Source organism: Rattus rattus, chromosome 16, assembly GCF_011064425.1.
Source record: "Rattus rattus isolate New Zealand chromosome 16, Rrattus_CSIRO_v1, whole genome shotgun sequence".
Lineage (NCBI taxonomy): Eukaryota > Metazoa > Chordata > Mammalia > Rodentia > Muridae > Rattus > Rattus rattus.
The window spans coordinates 19,487,329-19,509,599 of NC_046169.1; the positions used below are offsets into that span (position 1 = coordinate 19,487,329).

The 22,271-nt window shown below is 50.1% G+C and overlaps 2 protein-coding genes and 1 pseudogene across 2 annotated transcripts in view; 2 read left to right on the forward strand and 1 right to left on the reverse strand.

The window, feature by feature from the left end:
• Positions 1-1,470: 1,470 nt before the first annotated feature.
• LOC116885915 lies at positions 1,471-2,467 on the reverse strand (annotated as a pseudogene).
• A 7,627-nt stretch (positions 2,468-10,094) lies between these two features.
• Positions 10,095-11,951, forward strand: LOC116885917 (syncytin-A). Its single transcript, XM_032887230.1, has one exon. It carries the CDS (start codon positions 10,095-10,097, stop codon positions 11,949-11,951), a length of 1,857 nt encoding a protein of 618 aa, XP_032743121.1.
• Positions 11,952-17,968: 6,017 nt separating this feature from the next.
• Clip2 (CAP-Gly domain containing linker protein 2) overlaps positions 17,969-22,271 on the forward strand; it is a 62,379-nt gene continuing 58,076 nt past the window's right edge. Inside the window, exon 1 of the mRNA XM_032886362.1 lies at positions 17,969-18,349. The gene's annotated coding sequence lies outside the window, so the exon portion shown is untranslated. The remainder of the gene's footprint in view (positions 18,350-22,271) is intronic.

Consider the following 22,271-nt stretch of genomic DNA (forward strand, 5'->3'; position numbering starts at 1 on the left):
AAAAGCTTTTGAAAGAAAAAGGTTATCTCTTTGTTGCACCAGATTCCCTTGTGTGTGTGTGTGTGTGTGTGTGTGTGTGTGTGTGTGTGTGTATGTGTGTGTTACTGCCATGTTCCCATTTTGCAGTGAGGAAGACTAAGGCATAAAGGTGGGAAAGGTTGTGGGAAGGCAGAGAGATCCCAGTGCTCATAGCCTGTGGCTGGTTAGAGGGCAGGAGAGAGAAGGCAGAACTTTTGGGAGAACCACCATGGGAGAGGTTTCCTGGGCAAACGGGATTTATCCCCCTCTCCCCTTTTTCGGTCCCGGGAGTCTCTCACTGGGGCTTAAAGGCAGCACACTGGTTGTGCCTTCTGTAACCCTCGGTCACAACAGCCTGTCCACTTTACCGTGCAGCTGGAAGACAAAGCGGGATTTGAACACCCACCCACAGTGTGATTTGGAAGGGAGGAAGCCGTGACTGTGCTGGCAGTGACAAACACATTTTCTGGGAGGCATTGCTCCAGTTGATGCTGCTGGCCACCAGGACATCGGCAGGGGCCAGAGGGATAGCTGGCTCAGTCTCCTAGGACTGGTCCCAATAGGGCCCCTTGTCCATCACCATACTGCACTTGAGCTGTTCTAGTCTAGGAAGCCGATCTAAGTGGGGTTCTCTATTTCTGCTTGCTGCCTTTTGTGGGGGGCAAGAGGATTGAGACAAGGTCTCTTTATGTAGTTATGACTGTCCTGGGGACTCACTGTGTAGAGCAGGCTGAACCTGAACTCACAGAGATCTCCCGACTCTAACTCCCCATTGCTGGGATTAAGGGTGTACACCATTGCGACCCAGCAATTAGGACCTTTAGTTAAGTTTTTTTTTTCCTTTTGAAAAATATTTATTGAGTATAAATAAATGTCCTATACCTTAAATATCAAGAAATATTCATTATTCATTACAAGTCAGGCTATTTACCGAGGGAACCATGGGATCAAAGTAGTAACTCATGATGCAGTAGTGACAGTTCATTCCAACAGTAGACAGAGTAATGACTTGCTCACATGACACAACGAAACCTATCACTTAAGCCGTCTACAGTACCACAATAGACAATGGTTCTGAAAATACTATCAAGTCTCAACCCCGTCAATAATCTTTATCTTATTAATACATCATCATACTACCAGAGAATTTAGAGTCTCATCTCCTTGGTTTAATTTCAGATTATTGGTTTTTTGTTTTTGGTTTTTTGGGGTTTTTTTGTTTTTTTTTTTTTTCTTTTTTTTTTTCTTTTTTTCAAATTTTAGTAAAGACAGCTTCCCCCAAGCAATGAATTCCTTAATGGAAAAAAAAAAAATACAGGAGCAGTGTAATTAGCTTTTCCTCCAAAGAAAGGAAAGAAACCTAAATCTGGCAAATTGGGAAATATTTCCTAGTACCGGGATACTTTTTTTTTTTTTTTTTTCTTAAATATCACACGCTGGAATGTTGCAAGTCTACGAAGCTGGAATCTGTGGCAGCCCAAATTCATCTCACCAGCACTCCATCCTTGTCTTTTGTGTCAGCGGGAACGCCTTCTGGAATTGCCCGTGCAGAAGCTGCTTCGTCCAAGTTAAGAGCCGTCGTCATCAGCCAGAAGCTCGTCGCCCAGCGCATCCAACTCGGCTTCGAGGTCGTCTTCATCCAATCTGAGGTGCCTTAGCTGCGGCCCAGGGCTTCCTGGATCCCGTTTGCATCTTCCATCATGTCTTCCAGCTGGCCTTGTAAATCCTCAATCTGGTCAATTTTTACTTCCTTGTAAGCCTTCTTCATTCCCTTTACTCCCAATTTCATTGCTTCAACCGTGGTCTTGGTGTCCTCCGGTGACTGGATGGTGTAATTAGCTTGCTCCGTGTTAAAGGACTGTTGGGGCCAGGTTGTCTCGCTGCTGCTTTAAAATCCGTTTTTTCAGTGCTTTAAAAAGGCCCTCAGGGTTCTGTCCCCAGTTTGACCAAAGGGTCTTAGTTTGACCATGTTCTTAGCAGGACCTCTCTCATCTTCTCGATTTGGTCCTTATATTTCACCAGTCAGCATCCAACTGGGAAATCTTTTGTCAATGGATTCTTCCCTGTTATCCACCGTCCCAATGCAGTCAATCAGGCTAGGTGGCGGAGCCTTGGGTTTCGCTTTTCCAAGGATCGTTCATCTTGGCTGGCGGCGAGAAACCCAAACACTGCAAAAATGTTAGTTAAGGTTTTTTATTGCTGCAAAGAAATACCATGATCAAAAAAAAAAAAAAAAAAAAAAAAAAAAAAAAGAAAGAAAGAAAAAAAAAGAAAGAAATCCCATGATCCAAAAGCAAGTCAGGGAGGAAAGGGTTTATTTGGTTCACAGTTCCACGTTGCTGTTCATCACTGAAGGAAGTCAGGACAGGAACTCAAGCAAGGCAGGAACCTGGAGGCAGGAGCTGATGCAGAGGCCATGGAGGGTGCTGCTTACTGGCTTGTGCCTCATGGCTCCTTCCTCATGGCTTGCTCAGCCTTTAAAACCCAGGACCCCTAGCCTAGGCTGGGCCCTCCCCCATTAATAACTAATGTTTTAAAAATGCCTTACAGCAGGATCTTATGGAAGCATTTTCTCGATTGAGGTTCACCCCTTTCAGATGACTGTAGCTTGTGTCAAGTTGACCTAGGACTAGCCAGCACACACCCATATCAGAGGCCAGAGTAGGCTTCCGTGCATTCAAGTTTCTTATCTAGGAGCCCTTATTAGTTCCTAAAAAGAGGACCTTGGGTAAAGGTGTTCCCAGGTCTTAATCTATTCCCAACATGCTGTCTTCCCCCCACTAGGGGTTGAACCTAGGGCTTTTATACATGTTAGATATGTACGCTATGCTTGAGCCACGCCCCCAGCCCCTCACTGGGAGAGTCTAGGCAGGTGCTCTACCACTGAGCCACGCCCCCAGCCTCTCACTGGGGGATTCTAGGCAGGGGCTCTACCACTGAGCCACGCCCCAGCCCCTCACTGGGGGATTCTAGGCAGGTGCTCTACCACTGAGCCACGCCTTCAACCCTTATTTACTGTTTGAGACAGTCTCGTAGTTTTCCCTGGGTGGCCTTGGATCTTTTCTGCAGCCCAGCCAGCCCTTTGCCTTCTTGGATGCTGTTACAGGTCTCAGCCAACACAATCTTCTCATACAAACACCTGCTCCTCCATCATTCACACAATAGAAACCAATTTTCTGTTTGTTAGTTAAAGACAAGTGTGTCACATTTGCGATCCCGTGTGGGAAGATGAAGCTAGGGGTTTGCCGAGAGTTTGAAACTAGCCTGAACTACATGGGAAGACTGTCTAAACAAACAAACAAATGGCGGGGCAGGGTGGTACATGCCTGAAACCCTAACACTCAGCAGGTAGAGGCAGAACTAGGAATTCAAGGTCAGCCTTAGCTATATAGAAAGTTCTGGGCCAGCCAGGGTTACATGAGACCCTGCCTTGAAAACCAAGAGAAATAGGAGTGGACATTGCTAATGACCTGGTCACCTTTTGCTCTCTGTAGAGCCAGTCCTTCCTCAAATTCCTCATAATGATTATCCCAGACTCTTCCCTCCCTAGACCTTCACCTTCAGGTCTCAAATTCTAGAGCCCACCCTAGGGGAGATGTCACATGTCCTCTAGAGTCTACTCACCTCTGTGCTGTCTCAGGCAGAGGCCACACCAGCTTCTAGGCCTTTAAGCTGTGACGCCATCTTCACGGTCACGTGCACTTCGCAAAAGAGTTTCTGTAGTCAAGCTAAGTTTGATCCAGCCTGGCCAAATCAAGCTGAGTTTTCATTCTTGCCTCTCCAAGGGTCCTTTCACTGCGGGTCATGACACCTGCAGGGACGTCTCCTCTCCACCGTTTACACGCTGGCCCCATCTACGGGCCGGAGCAGTTATAAGTGGTAAAGCTACTTTAGGGCAATGGGCCTGTTGTTTCTTAGTCCTGTTCTGCATCAGGCACTGTAGAGTCCCTTCCCGAATGCCACAGCAGTTGAACCAATGACCGCCTAGTAGATCTGAAACATCTGAGGCCCAGACACTGGGGCTGTAGTGTTATATGAGGTTAGGGTGGGATTGGGAGAGAGCGAAGGTAATCCAAGAAAGGCCAAACGAGACAGCGCGACGATTGTGAAGCCAAAGTACCTGGAGTAACAGGAGAAGCCTGGCTCTCAGCCTGTGGGTCACGACCCCTCTGGAGATGGCGTATCAGATGTTTACCCTACGATTCAGAACAGTGGTGAGACTATGGTTATGAAGTAACACGGAAAGTAATGTTATGGCTGGGAGGTCACCACAACATGAGGAACTGTATGGAAGGGTTGCAGCATTAGGAAGGGTGAGAGCCACTGTTGTAAATGTGGTTCTTCCAATAAAGTGGCCTCCATTGCCCTCAGATAAGCTCTGCCTGGGTGGATACGAAGACACAGCTCAGTTCAAAGGGGATACGAGATGGTTTCTCGTGGTGACCGTGGCTGAGAACACAGATTTAGGCGACTCAAAACTCTGTCCTTCCAAGGAGGCATCGATCTCATTAAGTTTTTTTTTGTAGAAACAGAGCAAAGAAATTTATAAACCAACACACTTTTTTTTTCATTACAGATTTATTTTTTAATTTTATGTGTTTGAGTGATTGCCTGCAGGTATGGCGTGTGTGTGTGCCACGTGTGTGCCCGGGGCTCACAGACACCAGAAGAGGGCATCAGATGCCCCTGGGACAAGTTATAGGCAGCTATCATGTGAGCTAACGTGTGGGTGCTGGGAATCGAACCTGGGTCCTTTGCAAGAGCAGTAAGCGCTCTGAACTTCACAGCCATCTTCCCAACTCCAATCCGTTTTTCAACTACGTCGATGGAAGCATGAGAGTGGCACAGCTGGGCGACCTCTCCTACCGAGATGCTATCCGAAGACAGCCTTAGCTTTTGGGTTGAGTAAGCTAGTTGCCTGCTAAGCTCATACATTTCAAACGCCTCACCTGATAGTCACAAGGATATTAGATCAGGTACGGAGCGAAGGAAGGAACGGCTAAAAAGAGTAAGGCTAAAGATAGCCCGAGATAAATTTTAATTAGGCTCTGGCCTGTAACACTCCCACCTCACCACACACTTAAGAAGTTCTAAATGGTTGATCAGTCCTGCAGAAGGTTCCGTGTGAGATGCGTTTCTTTCCGGAATTCCTATTTACTTCTGCGACAAGTGTACCAGGACTGGTCCTGTTGACCCTTCTTCACTTTGCCTTTTTGAAGGAGGGCGTGGGGAGGGCCACTGGACCCTCACCTGAGATTCCAGCCATTTCTTCCACAGAACTATGCTCCCTCATTATACATAGCCTGGAGGTGTGGTCTAAGGTCATGCCAGAATATATAAACTGGGGGAAGTTAGCTGAAGACTCTCAGTGTACGTGGGCACGCATGAGCCATCATCATCCATGCTGGATGAAGCCTTTCCATCGGAACTGCGTTGGGATCCCCCATGCCCTGTCGGTAAGCCCGATAAACTTAGCAGTTCCACTTGGATGGAATCATACCTCGGTTGGTCACTGAGATTCTTTTTTTTAGGTTTATTTTTTTATTATTATTATTATTTTTTTTTGGGTTCTTTTTTTCGGAGCTGGGGACCGAACCCAGGGCCTTGCGCTTCCTAGGTAAGCGCTCTACCACTGAGCTAAATCCCCAGCCCCCTAGGTTTACTTTTATTATCTCACGTGTCTAAGTGTTTTGCGTGCATGTATCACCATGCACCAAATACCTGAATGAAGAAGAGATTGTAATCCCCTGTATGGGTCCCGGGAATCAAACCTGGGTCCTTTGCAAGAACACCAGTTCTTGCTCTTAACCACTGGGCCTGCTTTCCAGTCCTGTCATTTGGGATGTTATGTGGAGTGAGTAGATGTTGTTTTCGTCTCCCTAGGGAAAGGACTCTTTTCGTTTTTTGTTTTTTTTTTTTCTGGAGCTGGGGACCGAACCCCAGGCCTTGTGCTTGCTAGGCAAGCGCTCTACCACTGAGCTAAATCCCCAACCCCTTTGTTTTGTTTTGTATGAGACAGGATCGCACTATGTAGTCCAGAGAGCCTAGAGCTCACCAGATAGATCAGGCTGGCCTGGAACTCATAGAGATCTGCCTGCTTCTGCCCAAGTGCAGGGGTAAATGTGTGAGCCACCACACACACGTGGCATCCCTTTCACTTCCTCCTCCACTCCGTATTCACTCTTGGCACCGGAAGCTTTTGACTCCGATCCCCCATCCCTTCCTTCCACCCTGCCCCCCACCTTCCATAACTACCTCTGCTCTGTAAGCAGGGAGCGCTCTGGTTTTCCCATCTAGAGACCTCTACTGTAGAATCTGTTTTCCTTGTCTGTCCATCCTTTCTCTGATCTTTGGGGCCTCCTACAGGGGATGAGGGTGCGGGCATCTGACCAAGAAAGAAACCTCAAAGCTGGAGAGATGGCTCTCTCAGGTTAGAGAGCACTGTCTGCTTTTTTTGGGTCCTGAGTTCAATTCCCAGCAACCACATGGGTGGCTCCAAACCATCAAAATGGGATCCAGATGATGCCCTTCTGGTGAGTCCATAGACAGCAGTTTCTACCAGGTCTGGATGAAATGAAATAAAATCTAAAAAAAAAAAAAAAAAAAAAAAAAGAAAAGAAAAAGAAACCTCAAAGCTTGAGAGATTGATTCACCCCCAGAGAGCTGCCCCACCAGGGGTCGCTGCCCCATTGATCATCACCCTGAGGGATCCAAAAACCCGAAACCAGATTGCATTCGTGTTTGTTGCCCAGGGATGTTGCTTATTCTTTTTTGTTGGGAGGTCTGGACCCCATCATGAATTCCTCCTCTTAAGGGACTCCAGGATGTAGGCAGAGATGGAGGGATTGATTGTGACCGACTGCTCTTCCAGGGTCATGAGTTCATCATCAACCACATGGTGGATCAAGAACCATCTGTAAGATAGCATCGTGTTTCTTGCATATCTGATGCTGCTACAGTTTTGTTCTTATTGTATAATAACATGAATAAATCTTTCTTAAAAAAAAAAAAAAAAAAAAAAAAAAAGAGAAGAAGGACATACCTAGGAAACCTAAGCAGCCCAGGCCAGTGCCCCTTAGCCTGTTTGGGCATTCCGTTTCCTGTTCCTTCCTGTTGTTCCTGGTTGTCCCATGTGGAGAGGCAGTGTTCTAGCAAGTTCTATGCCTCTTCTCACTCTTTCACAAAGCCCCCACAGAGCAGCCTCTTTTCTGCTATTTTGTCACCCAGACCCAACCCCCTGCTGAGGACTCTGCACCGTCCTGCCTGCCCTGCATTCGTCCTTAGATCGGACTTACCCCAGCCCCTACCATTGCTACCCACCCTACTCCAAGTTACAAAAGGAGCTCCTGCCCAGGTCAGCAAGCTCAGCATCCACTTCCTCCTGAGGCCCAAGGCCTATGAGCACCAGACTCCTGGAAGCCTCCACTTTACAGCCCACCAACTCCCAGCATCCCCATCCTGCAATGTTCAAGTGCAATGTCTCCTACTGCCCCCAAGATGTATGCCTAACTAGTCCTAGTTAGTAACTCCTGTCCATCCAGTGGTCCCCAAACCTTACAGGACTCTATCCTACCTGTCCTCTACCCAACTCTCATTTCTCATACTTTTTGTATATGAGTACACTGTTGCTGTCTTCAGACAGAGCAGAAGGGGGCATCAGATCCCATTACAGATGGTTGTGAGCCACCATGTGGTTGCTGGGATTTGAACTCAGGACCTCTGCAAGAGCAGTCAGTGCTCTTAACCACTGAGCCATCTCCCTAGCCCCAATCCTGGGCCGAGTCTAACCTTCTCTTCCCATGGCATCCCTCAAAGCTTCAGAGCTGTAACCAATGTCTTCCCTCCCCTTGAAGCTGAATGGAGTCTCTCTCCTTTCTGGCCCTAGCAGGTTACTCTTGTATTTGGATCTCCAACTTCAGCGTCTTAGTAATTCTCTTTACCGGGCTGCTTGTGGCCCTCTCACAGAGCCTCTGGACCCTCCCAACCTACCAGAGCTCAGAGGCCCTCATGACTGCCCTAGGGCATCCACCCCTCTCCAAACCTCTCTCATCCTTTCTGTACTGTCTTTGTTATAGCCAATGTTATGAAGACTGTCCATGTAGGCAGTTAGACTTATAGCCCAGGGCTGGCTTCTTGCTTGAAAACCCTTGGGGTGCCTCTCTTTTAACATAGGAGCCCTTGAATTCATCCTCTACCAACCGATTACTGTCTCTGCAATCTCCTTGAGCTCATAAGTGACTCAACTCTCTTTCTCTCTCTCCCTTTGTCTCTCTCCTTCCCTTCTTCCCTTCCTCCTTCCCTCCCTCCCTCTTATACTTAACAGATACATACACTGTTTATTTATTATTTGGCTTTTCCAGACAGGGATTTTCTGTGTAGCCTTGTTTGTCCCGGAACTCACTCTGTAGATCAGGCTGGCCTCTAACTCAGAGATCCTCCCACTTCTGCCTCCGAGTACTGGGACAAAAGGCGTGTGTCACCACCACCTGGCTTGTATATATATTGTTTATACAAAATATTTTAATCACTTTTTGATGCTGTAAGACTTTTTTGAAAGATATTTTATTTTACCTTTTATTTGCATGAGTGTGTGGTCAGCATGTATGTTTCTGTGTCATGTGCATGAAGTGGTCATGGGATCCAGAAGAGGGTGTTAGATTCCCTGGAACTGGAGATTCGGACAATTGTATGTCACCAGGTGGATGCTGGGAATCAAACCTGGGTCCTCTGGAAGAACAGCTAGTACTTTTAACCACTGAGCCAACCTTCCAGCCCCAGCTATAAAATTTTCAATCCATCCACGTTCCTTCCTATAGACTAGCCTCACAGAGGACCCCCACTCTTTGATTGATCCCCCTGACTTCTTGCTAAATTCTTTTTTTTAAAGAATTATTTATTTTATGTATATGCATGAGTACATTGTCTCTGTCTTTAGACCCACCAGAATAGGGCACAGGATCCAGTTACAGACGGTTGTGAGCCACCATGTGGTTGCTGGGAATTGAACTCAGGAAGAGCAGTCAGTGCTCTTAATCGCTAAGCTGTCTCTTGCTACATTCTTATAGTCCACCCGGCAGATGATCCTACTGCTGAGAGCCTCTAACTGATATATCGATAAGAGCTTTTTTAAAAAATAAAGATTTATTTACTTATTATATGTAAGTACACTGTCGCTGTCTTCAGACACACCAGAAGAAGGCATCAGATCTCATTACAGATGGTTGTGAGCCACCATGTGCTTGCTGGGACTTGAGCTCAGGACCTCTGGAAGAGCAGTCGGTGCTCTTAACCACCAAGCCATCTCTCCAGCCCCCATAAGGGCTTTTTAAGGATATGCCACAGGTGATTGCACCTTAGAGGTCCAATCCCCACCCCTCATCACCATAAAGCAGGCGGAGCTCATCCATCTAGCCAGGGTCCTGACACTACCACACCAAAAGGTTGGTGTCTCCATTGACTCTAAATACGCACACCACATCCTCCATTCTCACGCCTTCCTTTAGCAAGAGAGGGGATTTCTCCTTTCACAAGAGACACCTATAATTAATAGCCAATTATTACAAACTCAATCAGGCCATTAGCTTGCCCCCAAAGCAGTAGCCCACCGAAGTAGCCCAAGGCTACCCCTAGGGGGCACGATAGAAGCCAGGGCAAAGAGAATCTGTGGAGCTGGTTGCCTGAGCTCAAAAGCTCCAGGGGCAAGATGGCTCAGTGGTTAAGCACTCTGTGCTCTTCCAGAGGTCTGAGTTCAAATCCCAGCAACCACATGGTGGCTCACAACCATCTGTAATGAGATCCCTCTTCTGGTGTGTCAAATAGTTACAGTGGCTATAATAAATAAATATTTAAAAAAAAAAGTGGCTCCAGACCCTAACTCTAAGACTCCTAACTGTCTGATGACCCTCCCGGTCTTTGTGTTCCTACTCTCATAGGTCCAGCTTCCATAAGTAGAACCGCGCAACCAGGCGCCTCCCTGACTTTCCCATCACTCCTGGACTAAGTAAGCTACCCCTGCCTTTAGAACTCTCAGGAGAGCGTTCCTGCCTCCCACCACTGTGGGCCACTGGTGAAGAGCCATGGTTCGTCCTTGGGTTTTCTGTCTCCTCCTGCTCCCTTGTTCCTCTGCCTACTCGGACAGCTGGATGCCCCTTGTAAACCTCACCCAACGCCTTCTCCGGGATGCTAACTCTTCCTTTTCTTCCAACTGCTGGGTCTGCCTGTCCATCCAAACGCAGCGCTCTCTAGCCGTGCCAGCCCCACTCAGGTCTTGGACAGAGACACCCATGAAACTGCGTATCATGTACTCGGCTCGGACCCTCTCAGGCTCTTACCCCATTACCGACCTTGAGAGACGCCTCCAGAATTTCCAGCCATTGACGCCTCACTACTCTTTCGTCAACCCTGACCGGCGGGCCATTGCTTTCCTCCAGGTCACCAGTATAACAGGCATACTTCCCATACTTTCCCGCCTCACCCCGGTGAAATACCCCAATGACCGCTTCTACGAATCTGCCCAGCGCCCCGTATGGGGGTCACTGTCTACCCAGACGATTCTCGCCGCCCAGGCCCCTCTCTGCATATCCCGTTTCTTCAAGAATTCAAAACACGCCACCTTCGTGGGCAATCTCTCCGCCTCTCTTTGCAACCACACCTTTCAGCTTTCCCCCTCTGCCAGCCACCAGTCCATTGATCTGTCCACCAGCTATGCATTTGCCCCACTGATGGCCATGCCAGGCCTTAAATGGAGAAACCCCTTACGCTTTTCTGGACCCCCTTCCCTAAACTCAGGGAAACCTCACCACCCTTGCCCGGTAGATGACATCCATTGCCACACCTACCCCACCACCCCCTGGAGGTACTGCCCTTCCTTCCTGTCGTCTAGCACCTGCTACAATCTCACCCTCTTCGAACCCAACGATGCAAGCCACCCTATTACCCTGTCTGTAGACACCACCTACTTCAAGATTAAACTCCAGGGACACAAAGACCCCTATCCACTCTTTCAGTACCAGCCCCTCATGGGGGCAGCCCTCTCGGGACAATATTCAATCTGGGAGAATGAACCCAATGTCCAGGAAAATGGGGAGCTCACTCCAAACAGCTTCTCCCATCTTATCTCTTTAACATACTCCTTCTGTCTCAACTCCTCCGGCGTTTTCTTCCTCTGTGGAAACTCAACTTACATCTGTCTCCCGGCCAATTGGTCGGGCGTCTGTACGCTTGTCTTTCAATACCCGGATATTGAACTCCTTCCTAACAACCAAAGCATAATGGTTCCCCTTTTTGCTACAGTTCCCTCCTCTGTCCCCGCTTCTCGCCGGAAGCGAGCCCTTCATCTCCTTCCTCTTGCCGCCGGTCTGGGCATTGCTTCGGCCCTCGGGTTAGGCGCGGCTGGAATCGCCACCTCAACCATGTATTTCCAAAAGCTTTCCAAGGCTCTCTCGGACAGCCTAGACGAAGTGGCCACGTCCATCCTCAGCCTCCAAGACCAAATAGACTCACTGGCGGGTGTCGTCCTCCAAAACCGCAGAGCTCTGGACCTCCTTGTGGCTGAGAAAGGGGGCACCTGCCTCTTCCTCCAGGAAGAATGCTGCTTCTACATAAACCAGTCCGGAGTAGTCCGGTATGCGGCAAGGAAACTTCGAGAAAGGGCATCGGAACTTGGCCCAAGCTCGAGATCGTGGATCCAGCAGCTGGGGCTGGGACCCTGGCTGCCCTCTTGGTTGACTTCCTTCATGGGACCCATTCTCTTTATCCTGGTAGTGCTCATTTTGGGGCCTTGTCTTCTCAATTGCCTGACGGATTCTGTATCCCGGCGAATGAGTTCTTTCATTCACACCACCACCAAAGGGCACGTGGACAAGATCCTTCTGCATCGAGAGACCCAGTACAAGAGACTTCCCCAAGAACCCCAGGAGGAGGATTCCATCTAGTTGGGAGAGGCTACACGAACCATAACCAATCCCCACCCCATGTCTATCCACCGATCTATAGAAATGAACATCATTCGTGTTAGCCACACACTTCCTGGACGCTTGGAAGAACTAATCAATTTTGCTTAAATGGTGGTAGTGTCCCCCAAACCATAGTCATCGTTCTAGGCTTGTTTTTCTAGATGCCCACACTCCTTGGCCCGTGATGATGGCTGGCCATTGGCGATGTTTATGATTATCTACATACTCCAGTCATCCTCATGACTCTCTGATCACTTCCGGCAACAGAAGCTTTTGAGCCCCGCCTCCAATCCCTCCAACTTCCGTTAGCAGACAGCGATCTTTCTGGCTTCCCGGATCTGGGGACCTCCCTTCCCAAGTTTTTTCTCAGATTAAACCCCTCTTGTTGTAGGAGCTGCTTACACCCTTGTTTGCTGTTCCCTCCTTAGGCCTCGCAGCCACCCCTCCCCCATGGGCTTCTGAACCAAAGGGATATGTCTGGATGCTGGCTCCCCAGTTCCAGAGACAAGGACCAGCCTTGAATGCACTTCCCTTCCTTCTGCTGCAGCCAAATGAGCAAGACTGTTCTAGAAAGCTACATTTACTCAATTGACAAGGAAACTCTATTATTCCGAGAGGGGGCTGTGGTCTTACCTCATGCCACATGGCCTTCCTGTTAGGGGGGAATGGCCCCCATAGGCTCCAATGGTGGAATACTGAGTCTCCCAGTAGGCAGAGCCATTTCTGGAGGTCTTGGGGGTGTGTGTGGTCTTGTTGGAGGCGGGGAGCCTCTGGAGGCGAGCTTTGAGAACTTAGAGAGGAAGGCCACGTTGAGTTTACTGTCACTGCCTTGTGCTTATGGTGGTTCAAGATTTTAGTCTTCGGGGTTGGGGATTTAGCTCAGCGGTAGAGCGCTTGCCTAGCGAGCGCAAGGCCCTGGGTTCGGTCCGAGCTCCGGGGGCGGGGGCGGGGGGGGGGGTCGGGGGCGGGGGACGGGGCAGGGGCGGGGGCGGGGGCAGGGGGGCAGGGGGGGCAGGGGGGCAGGGGCGGGGGAGATTTTAGTCTTCAGCTTCTGCTTTTGCTTCATCTGCCATTTGCTGCACGCTCCTCTCCCCGCGCCCCCTCCCACTCCCCCTCCCCCCAGCTTCCCCCCCACGCTGTTACAGACTCGTCTCTCTAGCACCATAAAACAAATAAACCCTTCTGCTATGCGTTGCTTTGGCCATGATGTTTTATCACAGCAATCAAAAAGGTAACAGCATGGATATTTTATCCAGCATTCTTTTTTTTTTTTTTTTTTTAATTCTTTTTTTTCGGGCAACCCAGGACCTTGCCCTTGCAAAGACAAGTCGTTTACCACTGAGCTAAATCCCAAACCCCCCCCTTTTTTTTTTTTAATGAAATGTCCAGGCTGGACCTAAACTCGCAGTGATGCTCCTGCCTCAGCTTCTTGAGTACTGGGACCACATGAATATATCACCACACCTAGCTCTAGCTTTTATTATTTATTTATTTATTTATTTATTTATTTAGTCAAAGTCATAAACTAGTGACATTCCACCTGCCTCTGATGCTGTGTTTTGGGAGGAAATAGAAGGACCTTAAGGGTGTGAATTCCCAGAAGGGCCCAAAATACTCAAAAGAAATAGGTTCATGGTTAAGAGTGTTTGCTTATCTGAGTTTGGTCCACTGCAACCAAGACTGGGTAGCTTGCAGGGCCTGTAACTCGGGCTCCGGGGAATCTGATTCTGACTCAGAGAAAACTGAACTCAGGTGCATACAGGTACACACATAATTAAAAACAAATCTTTAAACAGATGTCCCCTTAGGCTTGGTGCTGTTCTTAGAGCAGGGCCGGAGGAAGAAGACAGCGTAGAGACCCCCTGTCCCCAGGCAAAGAGCTCTCAGAGACCTGGAGTATGACGGTGCGTGCCTGTCATTCCAGCACTCCGAGGTCCGAGGCTGCAGACTGGAGAGTTTGAGGTCAGCCTGGGCTACATAATCGAGACCTTATCTCACAAAGCCGAAACTATGCAGTTTTATTTACATCTCTCAGGAAACCCAGAAGACTGAAAAAAAAAATAATAATAAAGTTTCCAGGACCTCAGAAGTCCATGTCGGGTCAGCTGATAGTTGACAGAGCCCTGCGTCCCCATGACGACGTCAGCTTCCCTTCCCCTGTCAGCAGTACCAACCAGAGGCATAGAAGCTCGGCTTCCTCCTGGGCAGGAAGAATTCCGGACGAGGTAAGTCCAAGTGTCTGGAAGCAGCCTGGTGGCGGCCTGCTCAGCAGACGTCGCCATGGCGACGCCACGCCCACCCGGATGCAGAGGGCTATACTGTAAGGCTAGGCTACCTCTGATCCAATACGCAGAAGCTACTACCGTCTTCATCCAAACGAAATTTCACACAAGGACTGTTTCTCATGTCCTTCCAATTTCCATGGAAATTGCTTTTATTTATTTATTTATTTTATATATTTACTTAACTTAGAGACAGAGTTTCACTGTGTATCTCCAACTGTCCTGAAACTCATTATGTAGACCAGGCTGACCTTGAACTCACAGAGATCCTCCTGCATCTGCCTCCCAAGTGCTGGCTCCCGCTGCCACTCCACTCAGCTTAAGATAGCAATTGAGAGACTGGGAAAATATTCCGTCAAAGAACTGGAGGTGACAGCTGGAGAGATGGCTCAGTGCTTGCTGCCCTTGGCAGAGCACCTGAGTTCAGTGCCCAGCACCCACATCAGGAGAATGATCACGACAATCACCTGTAACTGCAGCCCCAGGGGAGTTCTAAACCCTCCTTTGACCTTGACAGGTGCCCCCACTCAAGTGCACATACCTCCACACAAAAGCACATGCGGAGACATAATTAAAATAATATCATTCATGTCAGACATGGGGTGAGTGCCTTTAACTCCCAGCACTTGGGAGGCAGAGCCAGTCTGATGTCATGAGTTCGAGGCCAGCCTGGTGCATATAGTGGGTTCCAAGCCAGCCAGGGCTACCTAGTAAACTCTATCTCAAAACGAATAAATAAACCAATCAATCAGATAATGGGGATGCCTTTAATCCCAGCGCTTGGAAGGCAGAGGCAGGCAGTTCTCTGAGTTCGAGGCCAGCTTGATCTACAGAATGAGTTCCAGGATAGCCAGGGCTACATAGAGAAACCCAGTGTGGAAAAACAATTCAAAACAAAAAACCAAAAAAACAAACAAACAAACCTTCAGAAAGATGGTTGGGAGAGAACTCAGTGCCAAAACTCTCGCTTAGTTAGCATTCGAGAAGTCCTGGATTCCATTCCTACCTCCACGTACACACAGAAGATCAAAATTATAGGCTAGGACCAGACACGACGGCACATGACTGGAATCTCAGCACTGGGAAGTGGATTTTGAGTACTAGACCAGGGAATTCAAAGCTAGCACAGGAAACCTTAGACTCTGTCTCAAAAATAAATATAAGGTGTGGTTGGGGGGATGTAGCTCTCATGAACAGAGTGCCAGCCTAGGATTCTATAGAGTATCTGCAGAAACCTTCCAGTAAGGGAAGACTCTATCTTTCCTCAGCTAGAACCAGCTCGCCAACAACTAGGGTCAAAGGTCAGTCATCCTTTGGGGTTCTGCCCATGAGTAGCCAAGTGGGTCTCTTGGAGCTGATTCCAATAGCCCAAAGTAGGTGTTTCGCCGAGAGATTCTTGCTAGGGATCCACCTGGGGGCATGTCAGTCAGTTAGGGGTTCCTTCGTCTACTCTCTGAGGGCACAAACAGGATGCCCAGGTGCCTCACATGGGGACCTGTGACCTGAACAAGTAAGTTCTTGTCCCTTTCCCCCTTGAGTAGGGACTCAAGTAGCCTCTCCTGTCCTCCAACTTGTCATGTAGCCAAAGCTGGCCTTGAACTCATGATCTCTCTTCTCCCATTTCCTATTGGGACTCTAGGTATATGTCACCACACCTGTTTGATGCTGTGTTGAGATTGAATTGAGGGCTCTATGCGTAAATTGAACACTGCCACCTGAGCTTCTCCCCGGCCCCCATTTCTTTTTTTTTTTTTCTTTTCTATTTTTCGGAGCTGGGGACCGAACCCAGGGCCTTGTGCTTGCTAGGCAAGCGCTCTAACACTGAGCTAAATCCCCAACCCCCCCATTTCTTTTTAATATTTCATTTCCTATGTTTAATTATGTGCACATGTGTAGACATGTGTGCGTGTATATGTGAGGGTACCCCCCAAGGTCAAGAAGAGAACATCAGATCCCCTGGAACTGGTGTTACAGGCAGTTGTGAGCCTCCCAGTGTGGGTGCTGGGAACTGAACTCATGTCCCCTGCAAGAGTAGTATATGTGCTTTTATTTTTGAGACAGGGAGGGTTTCACTGTATACTCTTGGCCGGTATGAAACGTGCTATGTAGACTAGGCTATCCTCAAACTCCAGAATGCTGGCCCAAACTTGTTGAGATTAAAGGCATGTACCACCACACCCAGCTGAAATGTATGCTCTCTCTCTCTCTCTCTTTTTTTTTTTTTCAGACACCCCAGAAGAGGGCATCAGATCTCACTACAGATGGTTGTGAGCCACCATGTGGTTACTGGGAATTGAACTCAGGACCTCTGGAAGAGCAGTCTGTGCTCTTAACCACTGAGCCATCTCTCCAGTCCTCACCCTTTCTTTCTTTCTTTCTTTCTTTCTTTCTTTCTTTCTTTCTTTCTTTCTTTTTCTTTTTTTCCGGAGCTGAGGACCGAACCCAGGGTCATGCGCTTGCTAGGCAAGCGCTCTACCACTGAGCTAAATCCCCAACCCCTCACCCTTTCTTTCTAAGACACACATCGAAGGGTTTACAGACAACTATGGGTGAAGAGTGAACTTTAACCCTTCTATCTGTGGTGTTGATTTTCCTTCTTTTTGAGACAGGAAAATTGTAGCCCTGGCTGGTCTGGAACTCTCTATGCCAACCAGGTTGGGCTTAAACTAATACAGATCTGCGTGTTTCAGCATCTCAAGCACTGGGATTAAAGACAGACAGGTGCTACAAATTTTCAGTTAATGGCAATGGAACCAAGGGCTTCAGCAATGCTAAACAGGTGCTCTACCACTGAGCCACGCCCCCAGTCCCTCACTGGGGGTTTCTAGGCAGGTGCTCTATGTCTGAACCAGGAACCAACCCAAGAGGTGGATTCTTTCCAGTCTGCCATGATTTGGGTTCTATTTCAACATTGAAACTGTCCATCTAGCTACATAAAATTTGCTCTTTCTCGAACAGTTCCCTCTTTATTTTGTATACCGTCCACTCCTGAGGAGTTGGCTCTTTCACATGAGCTCTCTTCGTTGCAAGAACTCCTCATGGCTGGCTTACTGCTGGCATCAGTGCACAACTTCTTTGGTTCTGACGAGCTAAAACACCCTGCCTCCTTAAAAGTGGGGAAACTGAGGTCAAGAGGTTAACCTACTACTATGCTGAAGAGACCTTAAGGTTTTTTCCGTTCGTTTTGTTTTGAGACAGAGTCAAGCTGTAGCCCAGTTTGCCCTCCTGATCAGCCTGCCTAGTGTCAGGTGGAGCTAAAGTGCCTTCAGGTGTCCATCTGAAGCTCTCCCTTCTCATTATCTCCCTCCTCGCCTCTTTGAACACAATACCTAAGTCAACTCTAGTTTGAAGCCTTCCGGATCCCAGCCCCGCCCCCTTACATTCCCAAGCGTCTGTGTCTCCAAATATGGAACATTTGCCTAAGCGATGCATGGTTGAAACAGAAACTGGAACACACATACACGCCTAGGGCTTTAGTACGTGTGAGTGAAATCTATTTCCAAGGTTCGAGTCCGTTGTAGGTGGTCTCGGTGGGGGAAGACGAGGTTCCGAAGACTTCTCCGCCCGCCCGCTCCCCAGTTTTTGCGTGTCACTATTGCCTGAGAACCGGGAGACCACGATTACGGGCACCGCCCCCAACCTCCCCCCACCCCCTCCCTTTTCCTCCTCGCTCCGGCCCCTCCTTCCTGCGCCCGCCGCTACGCCGGCCCCTTTTGTTCGCTCTCTGGCCGCTGAGCTCTCCTGGCGCTCGGCATCTCTCGGCTGGGCTCGGCTCACCTTGGCAGGGCTCCACGGGGCTCCGCTCCGCTCGGCTTCTCTCGCCTCCGCCCCGTTGGGCTCGGATCTTCCCGACTCAGCCCCGCTCGGCTCGGCTCCGCCTCGGGGCGCGCAAGCAGCGGCCGAGCTTACAGAATCGGCCCCTCCCTCTATCCCTTCTGGCCGTAGAGCCTGTCCGAGGCCCGGACTCAGAGCGCGGAGAACCGGTTAGGGTAGCGGCCGGGCGTGAGGGGACCGGCACAGCATCCTTGTTCCCAGGACGCGCGGACCAAGAGGAAGCGAGGGGTGTCGGGTCCTGTTCGCTGCTGGAGCTCCAAGGTAGGCGCCGCTCTGGGGACGCGCGCGATGGGGGCGCGCGGGCAACAAAGGACGCAGAGTCGCGGGGGGCGGCGGCACCCTACACTGGAAAGAAAAGGGGGTGCTATCACCGAGCCATTGTCGCCGCGTGGGCAAGGACAGCGGGCAGGGTCGCCGCCGCTGGTGGGCGTGGGCGGGGTGAACCCCAACTTCTTTAACCCAGACCGCTGCTGGGGTTGGGGGCGCCCCTGGATTGCACGTCCAGATGGTACCCACATCCATAGACTGGGATTCTGGTGTGTTTGTTGGCGTCCTCTTTCCAAGAGCGGGTCCAGGCAGCTGGACAAGCTGCAGGGCTCTTGAGGAAGGCTCTCACTCAGGCTCTGTGAGGGCACAGCCTGGTGGGCGCGGCCATCAACCCTCATCTCCAGACCTGGCATCTGGGATCAGACACGGAGGCCCCCGCCCTGCCACCTGGGGTCGTCTGGTTGGTACCCTTGGCAAAACTTGGTTGGAGAACCTGGTTTGGGAAAGGATAGGGGGAGGGGGAGGCCCAGGCAGGGTGGCTTTCCGCAGGGGTGCCCCCCCAAGCTGGCGCTGGTGGCTGGTGAGGCAGCAGATTTTTTTTTTCCCTCCCCCCAGGGAGGGGCAGTGGCGACGCAGGATGCAGGGCTGAGCCTCCAGGGCTAGCCCGCGTGGATTCCTCAGGCGGGGCCTGTGTGTTTGTCGGGGAGTCATTGGGCTTTGCCACGAGTGAGCCTGGAAAGGTCGTTGCAGAGGAAGACCTTAGGGGTAGAGAAATCACAACCCAGGAATGCATACACACCCAGCCTCTGAGTTCCTCTCCTGTCTTCTGGACTACCAGTGGGCAGGGGGCTGGAGAGTTGTAGAACTAGACAGAAAATTGGCCTTAATCTTGAAGGGTGACCAGAAGAGGACAGTGGGGGTGGGGCTGGCCAAGGGCTGTGCTCTGAGGAGAAGGTAGAGAGCACCACGTGGGGCCACCTTACCTTTGCCGTGAGCCAGAGGCCTCCTCCCCGTGTCAGTTGTAAATGTAAACAATGAGTCCTTCATTCATAAGGTCGCTGTCACCTGAATCGGCACCACCAGGGCCTGGCAGGTACACAGAACGGGAGCTACTCTGCACAGCATAGCACAGCCTAACCTGATGCCTGGCAAGTGGAGAAGCTAGGAGCCCCCAAGAGGCACAGGGGAGGGAGGGCAGACCCTAAAGGCAGACCCTGAGACCAGTGCCCTTCCTGGTGTGCTTTTTACCTAGGTGACGGCTCCCACAGGAGCTTCCAGACAAGAGGCATTCTGGTTTAGATGGGCAGAGATTTAGGGTACTGGGGCGTGAGGTTCAAGACAGAGCCTGTTTGCCAGTTCCTTCCTGCACACACTAGGTACCCACTTAGCACAGCACCAGCCCTTGGGTTTCAGCCGTACTTAAAAGGGTAGTATGTGGGAGTGAAGGCTCCAGGATGAAAAGGGAGTTAGAAATAGAGGAGCCCCAACGGCAAAACCTTGGAGGAGTACATCCAGATACACACGCACTCTTCTAACCCAGGCACTCAGGTGGGAAGTGCCTACTCAGAGCCCCAAGGAGCAGAAGGAGCAGGAATTCCGATGTTGGAGTTGGACATCGTGGGTTCAAGTCCTTGCTCTGCTACTTGAATCGCTGTGTGGCTTTGGGCAAGATCGCATACCTTGCTGCCTCTGTTTCCCCATCAGTAAAATGGGAGTACTTAGGGGACTTGCCTTTTAGGGCTTTTGAGAAAACCATGTGTCCTAGGACAGAGTTTTTGTGACTTTACTTACTTGTATTTGGTGGCAAGGGGAATTGACCCTAAGACCTCCTGGCTTCTCTGGCTGAGCCATGCCCCTATCCTCTTACTGGAGGATTCTAGGCAGGGGCTCTACCACTGAGCCACGCCCCCAGTCCCTCACTGGGGATTCTAGGCAGGGGCTCTGCCACTGAGCCACGCCCCCAGCCCCTCCCTGGGGGATTCTAGGCAGGGGCTCTACCACTGAGCCACGCCCCCAGCCCCTCATTGGGGGATTCTAGGCAGGTGCTCTACCACTGAGCCACGCCCCTAGCCCCTCACTGGGGGATTCTAGGCAGGGGCTCTACCTCTGAGCCACATCCCCAGCCCCTCATTGGGGATTCTAGGCAGGTGCTTTACCTCTGAGCCACATCCCCAGCCCCTCAGTGGGGATTCTAGGCAGGAGCTCTACCAGTTGAATTTTTTTTTTTTTTGGCTACAGGAAGTGACTCTCAGGTGCTCTACCTGCCCCTGCCTTGCCTGCCCTTTACCTTGACACAACCTCTTTACATTTTTTTTTTTTTTCGGAGCTGAGGACCGAACCCAGGGCCTTGTGCTTGCGAGGCAAGCGCTCTACCACTGAGCTAAATCCCCAACCCCTTTGACACAACCTCTTAACCCCACCCCAGGGCCTCCTCTTTTCTTTCTCCCTTCCTTCTTCCTTCATTGATAATAAAGCCATTGTCCTCTTATCCCTCGTCTTCCCTGTCCTCACCTAGAAGACAGGCACAGTGTGTGGTTTCCAGTCACTCTCTGGTCAGTAACTGCACAGCAGCTGCTACCCTGCCTTCTCTGTGTTTGCTGCTTTGCCCAGAGAGACTCTGCACATCTTACCTAGTAGCTCTTGGGAGAATTGATGCCATTACACAGGTTTTTACAAAACACATATTAAGTGCTTACTCTGGGCCAGGAATGTTTAGTTCTAACTCCCCCCAACCCCTTTTTGAGACACGGGGGGGGGGTCTATGTTCTATGTCTGGCCTTGAACTCACAGATAAGTGCTTGCTTAGTGTTGGGACTAACAACATCCACCACTGTGTCCAGTGGTTCTGGCTTTTTGAATAGATGTATTCATTTGCTCGTTCCCTTTGCATTCTTTTTAAGATCTAATTTTATCATTGTATGTATCTGTGGGGCTGCCTGCCATGCGTGTGTGGCTACAGCACGGAGACCAGGAGGGGGTATGAGATCGCCTGGCATTAGAGTTACAGGCTGTTGCGAGCTGCCTGACGTGGGTGCTGCCACTCCCTGCACTCCCTCTCCAGCCCTTGTGTTGTTTATTGAAGACGGTCTCGTATATCTTAGCCTTGCCTTAGACTTATACAGCCCTGGCCTTGAACTTCTGCTTGTTGGGCCCACATTTCCCAACAGCTAGGATGACAGGTGTATACTGCCCCTCCAGGTGCTATGTGGTGTGAGAGATAGACCTGGGGTTCAGACATGTTAGGCAGGCACTGTACCAAAGGAAACACAGAACTTTCTCTGCTCTTGTTTATTTTTAGACAAGGTCTCATCATAGCCCAGGCTGGTCTCAGAGTCACTTTGTAGCCCAGGCTGATCTTCCTGCCTCTACCTCTGGAGTTCCGGGGTGACAAGTAGGCACCACTGGGTGCTTTGTCCATGCATTGGTTAAGGCCTAAGGGGCGTACCGTCTTCTGCAAAGTCAAGGTCTCATTCTCTACGGCATAATTACAGTCGTACTCCCTGCCGGCACCTCAGTACAGAGTCTAAACACTGTCTGGCTTTTGAAGCCCACACAATTGCCTAGGCCTTGCATTCCATGGAACTGGCTCCTCTCTCTCTCCCTCCCCCTCCTCTTTCTCCCTTCCTCCCTCCCTCTTCTTCTCCCTCTCTCTCATCTGCTGATGAGACTCTGTTTGCCCCCACTAAGGTCGCCTCAGTTCTCTTTATAAGCTGTAGGCAGCCGCATGTTTAGTCGAACCCAGCTGTCGTGGAAGGGACACAGAATTAGAAGACGGCCCCTTCAGTACCCTGTTGTTGGGAGTCTCTGTTTTTTCAAGACAGGGATTTCTTGTAGCACAGGCTGGCTTCAAACCTGCTGCATACTGGAAACTAGCCTCAACTTTGAATTACCCTTTCCTAGTCCTGGGATTACAGGC

Excerpts from the sequence above, each read along its gene's own strand:
- LOC116885917 (XM_032887230.1), top strand. The coding sequence starts at position 10,095 with ATGGTTCGTCCTTGGGTTTTCTGTCTCCTCCTGCTCCCTTGTTCCTCT.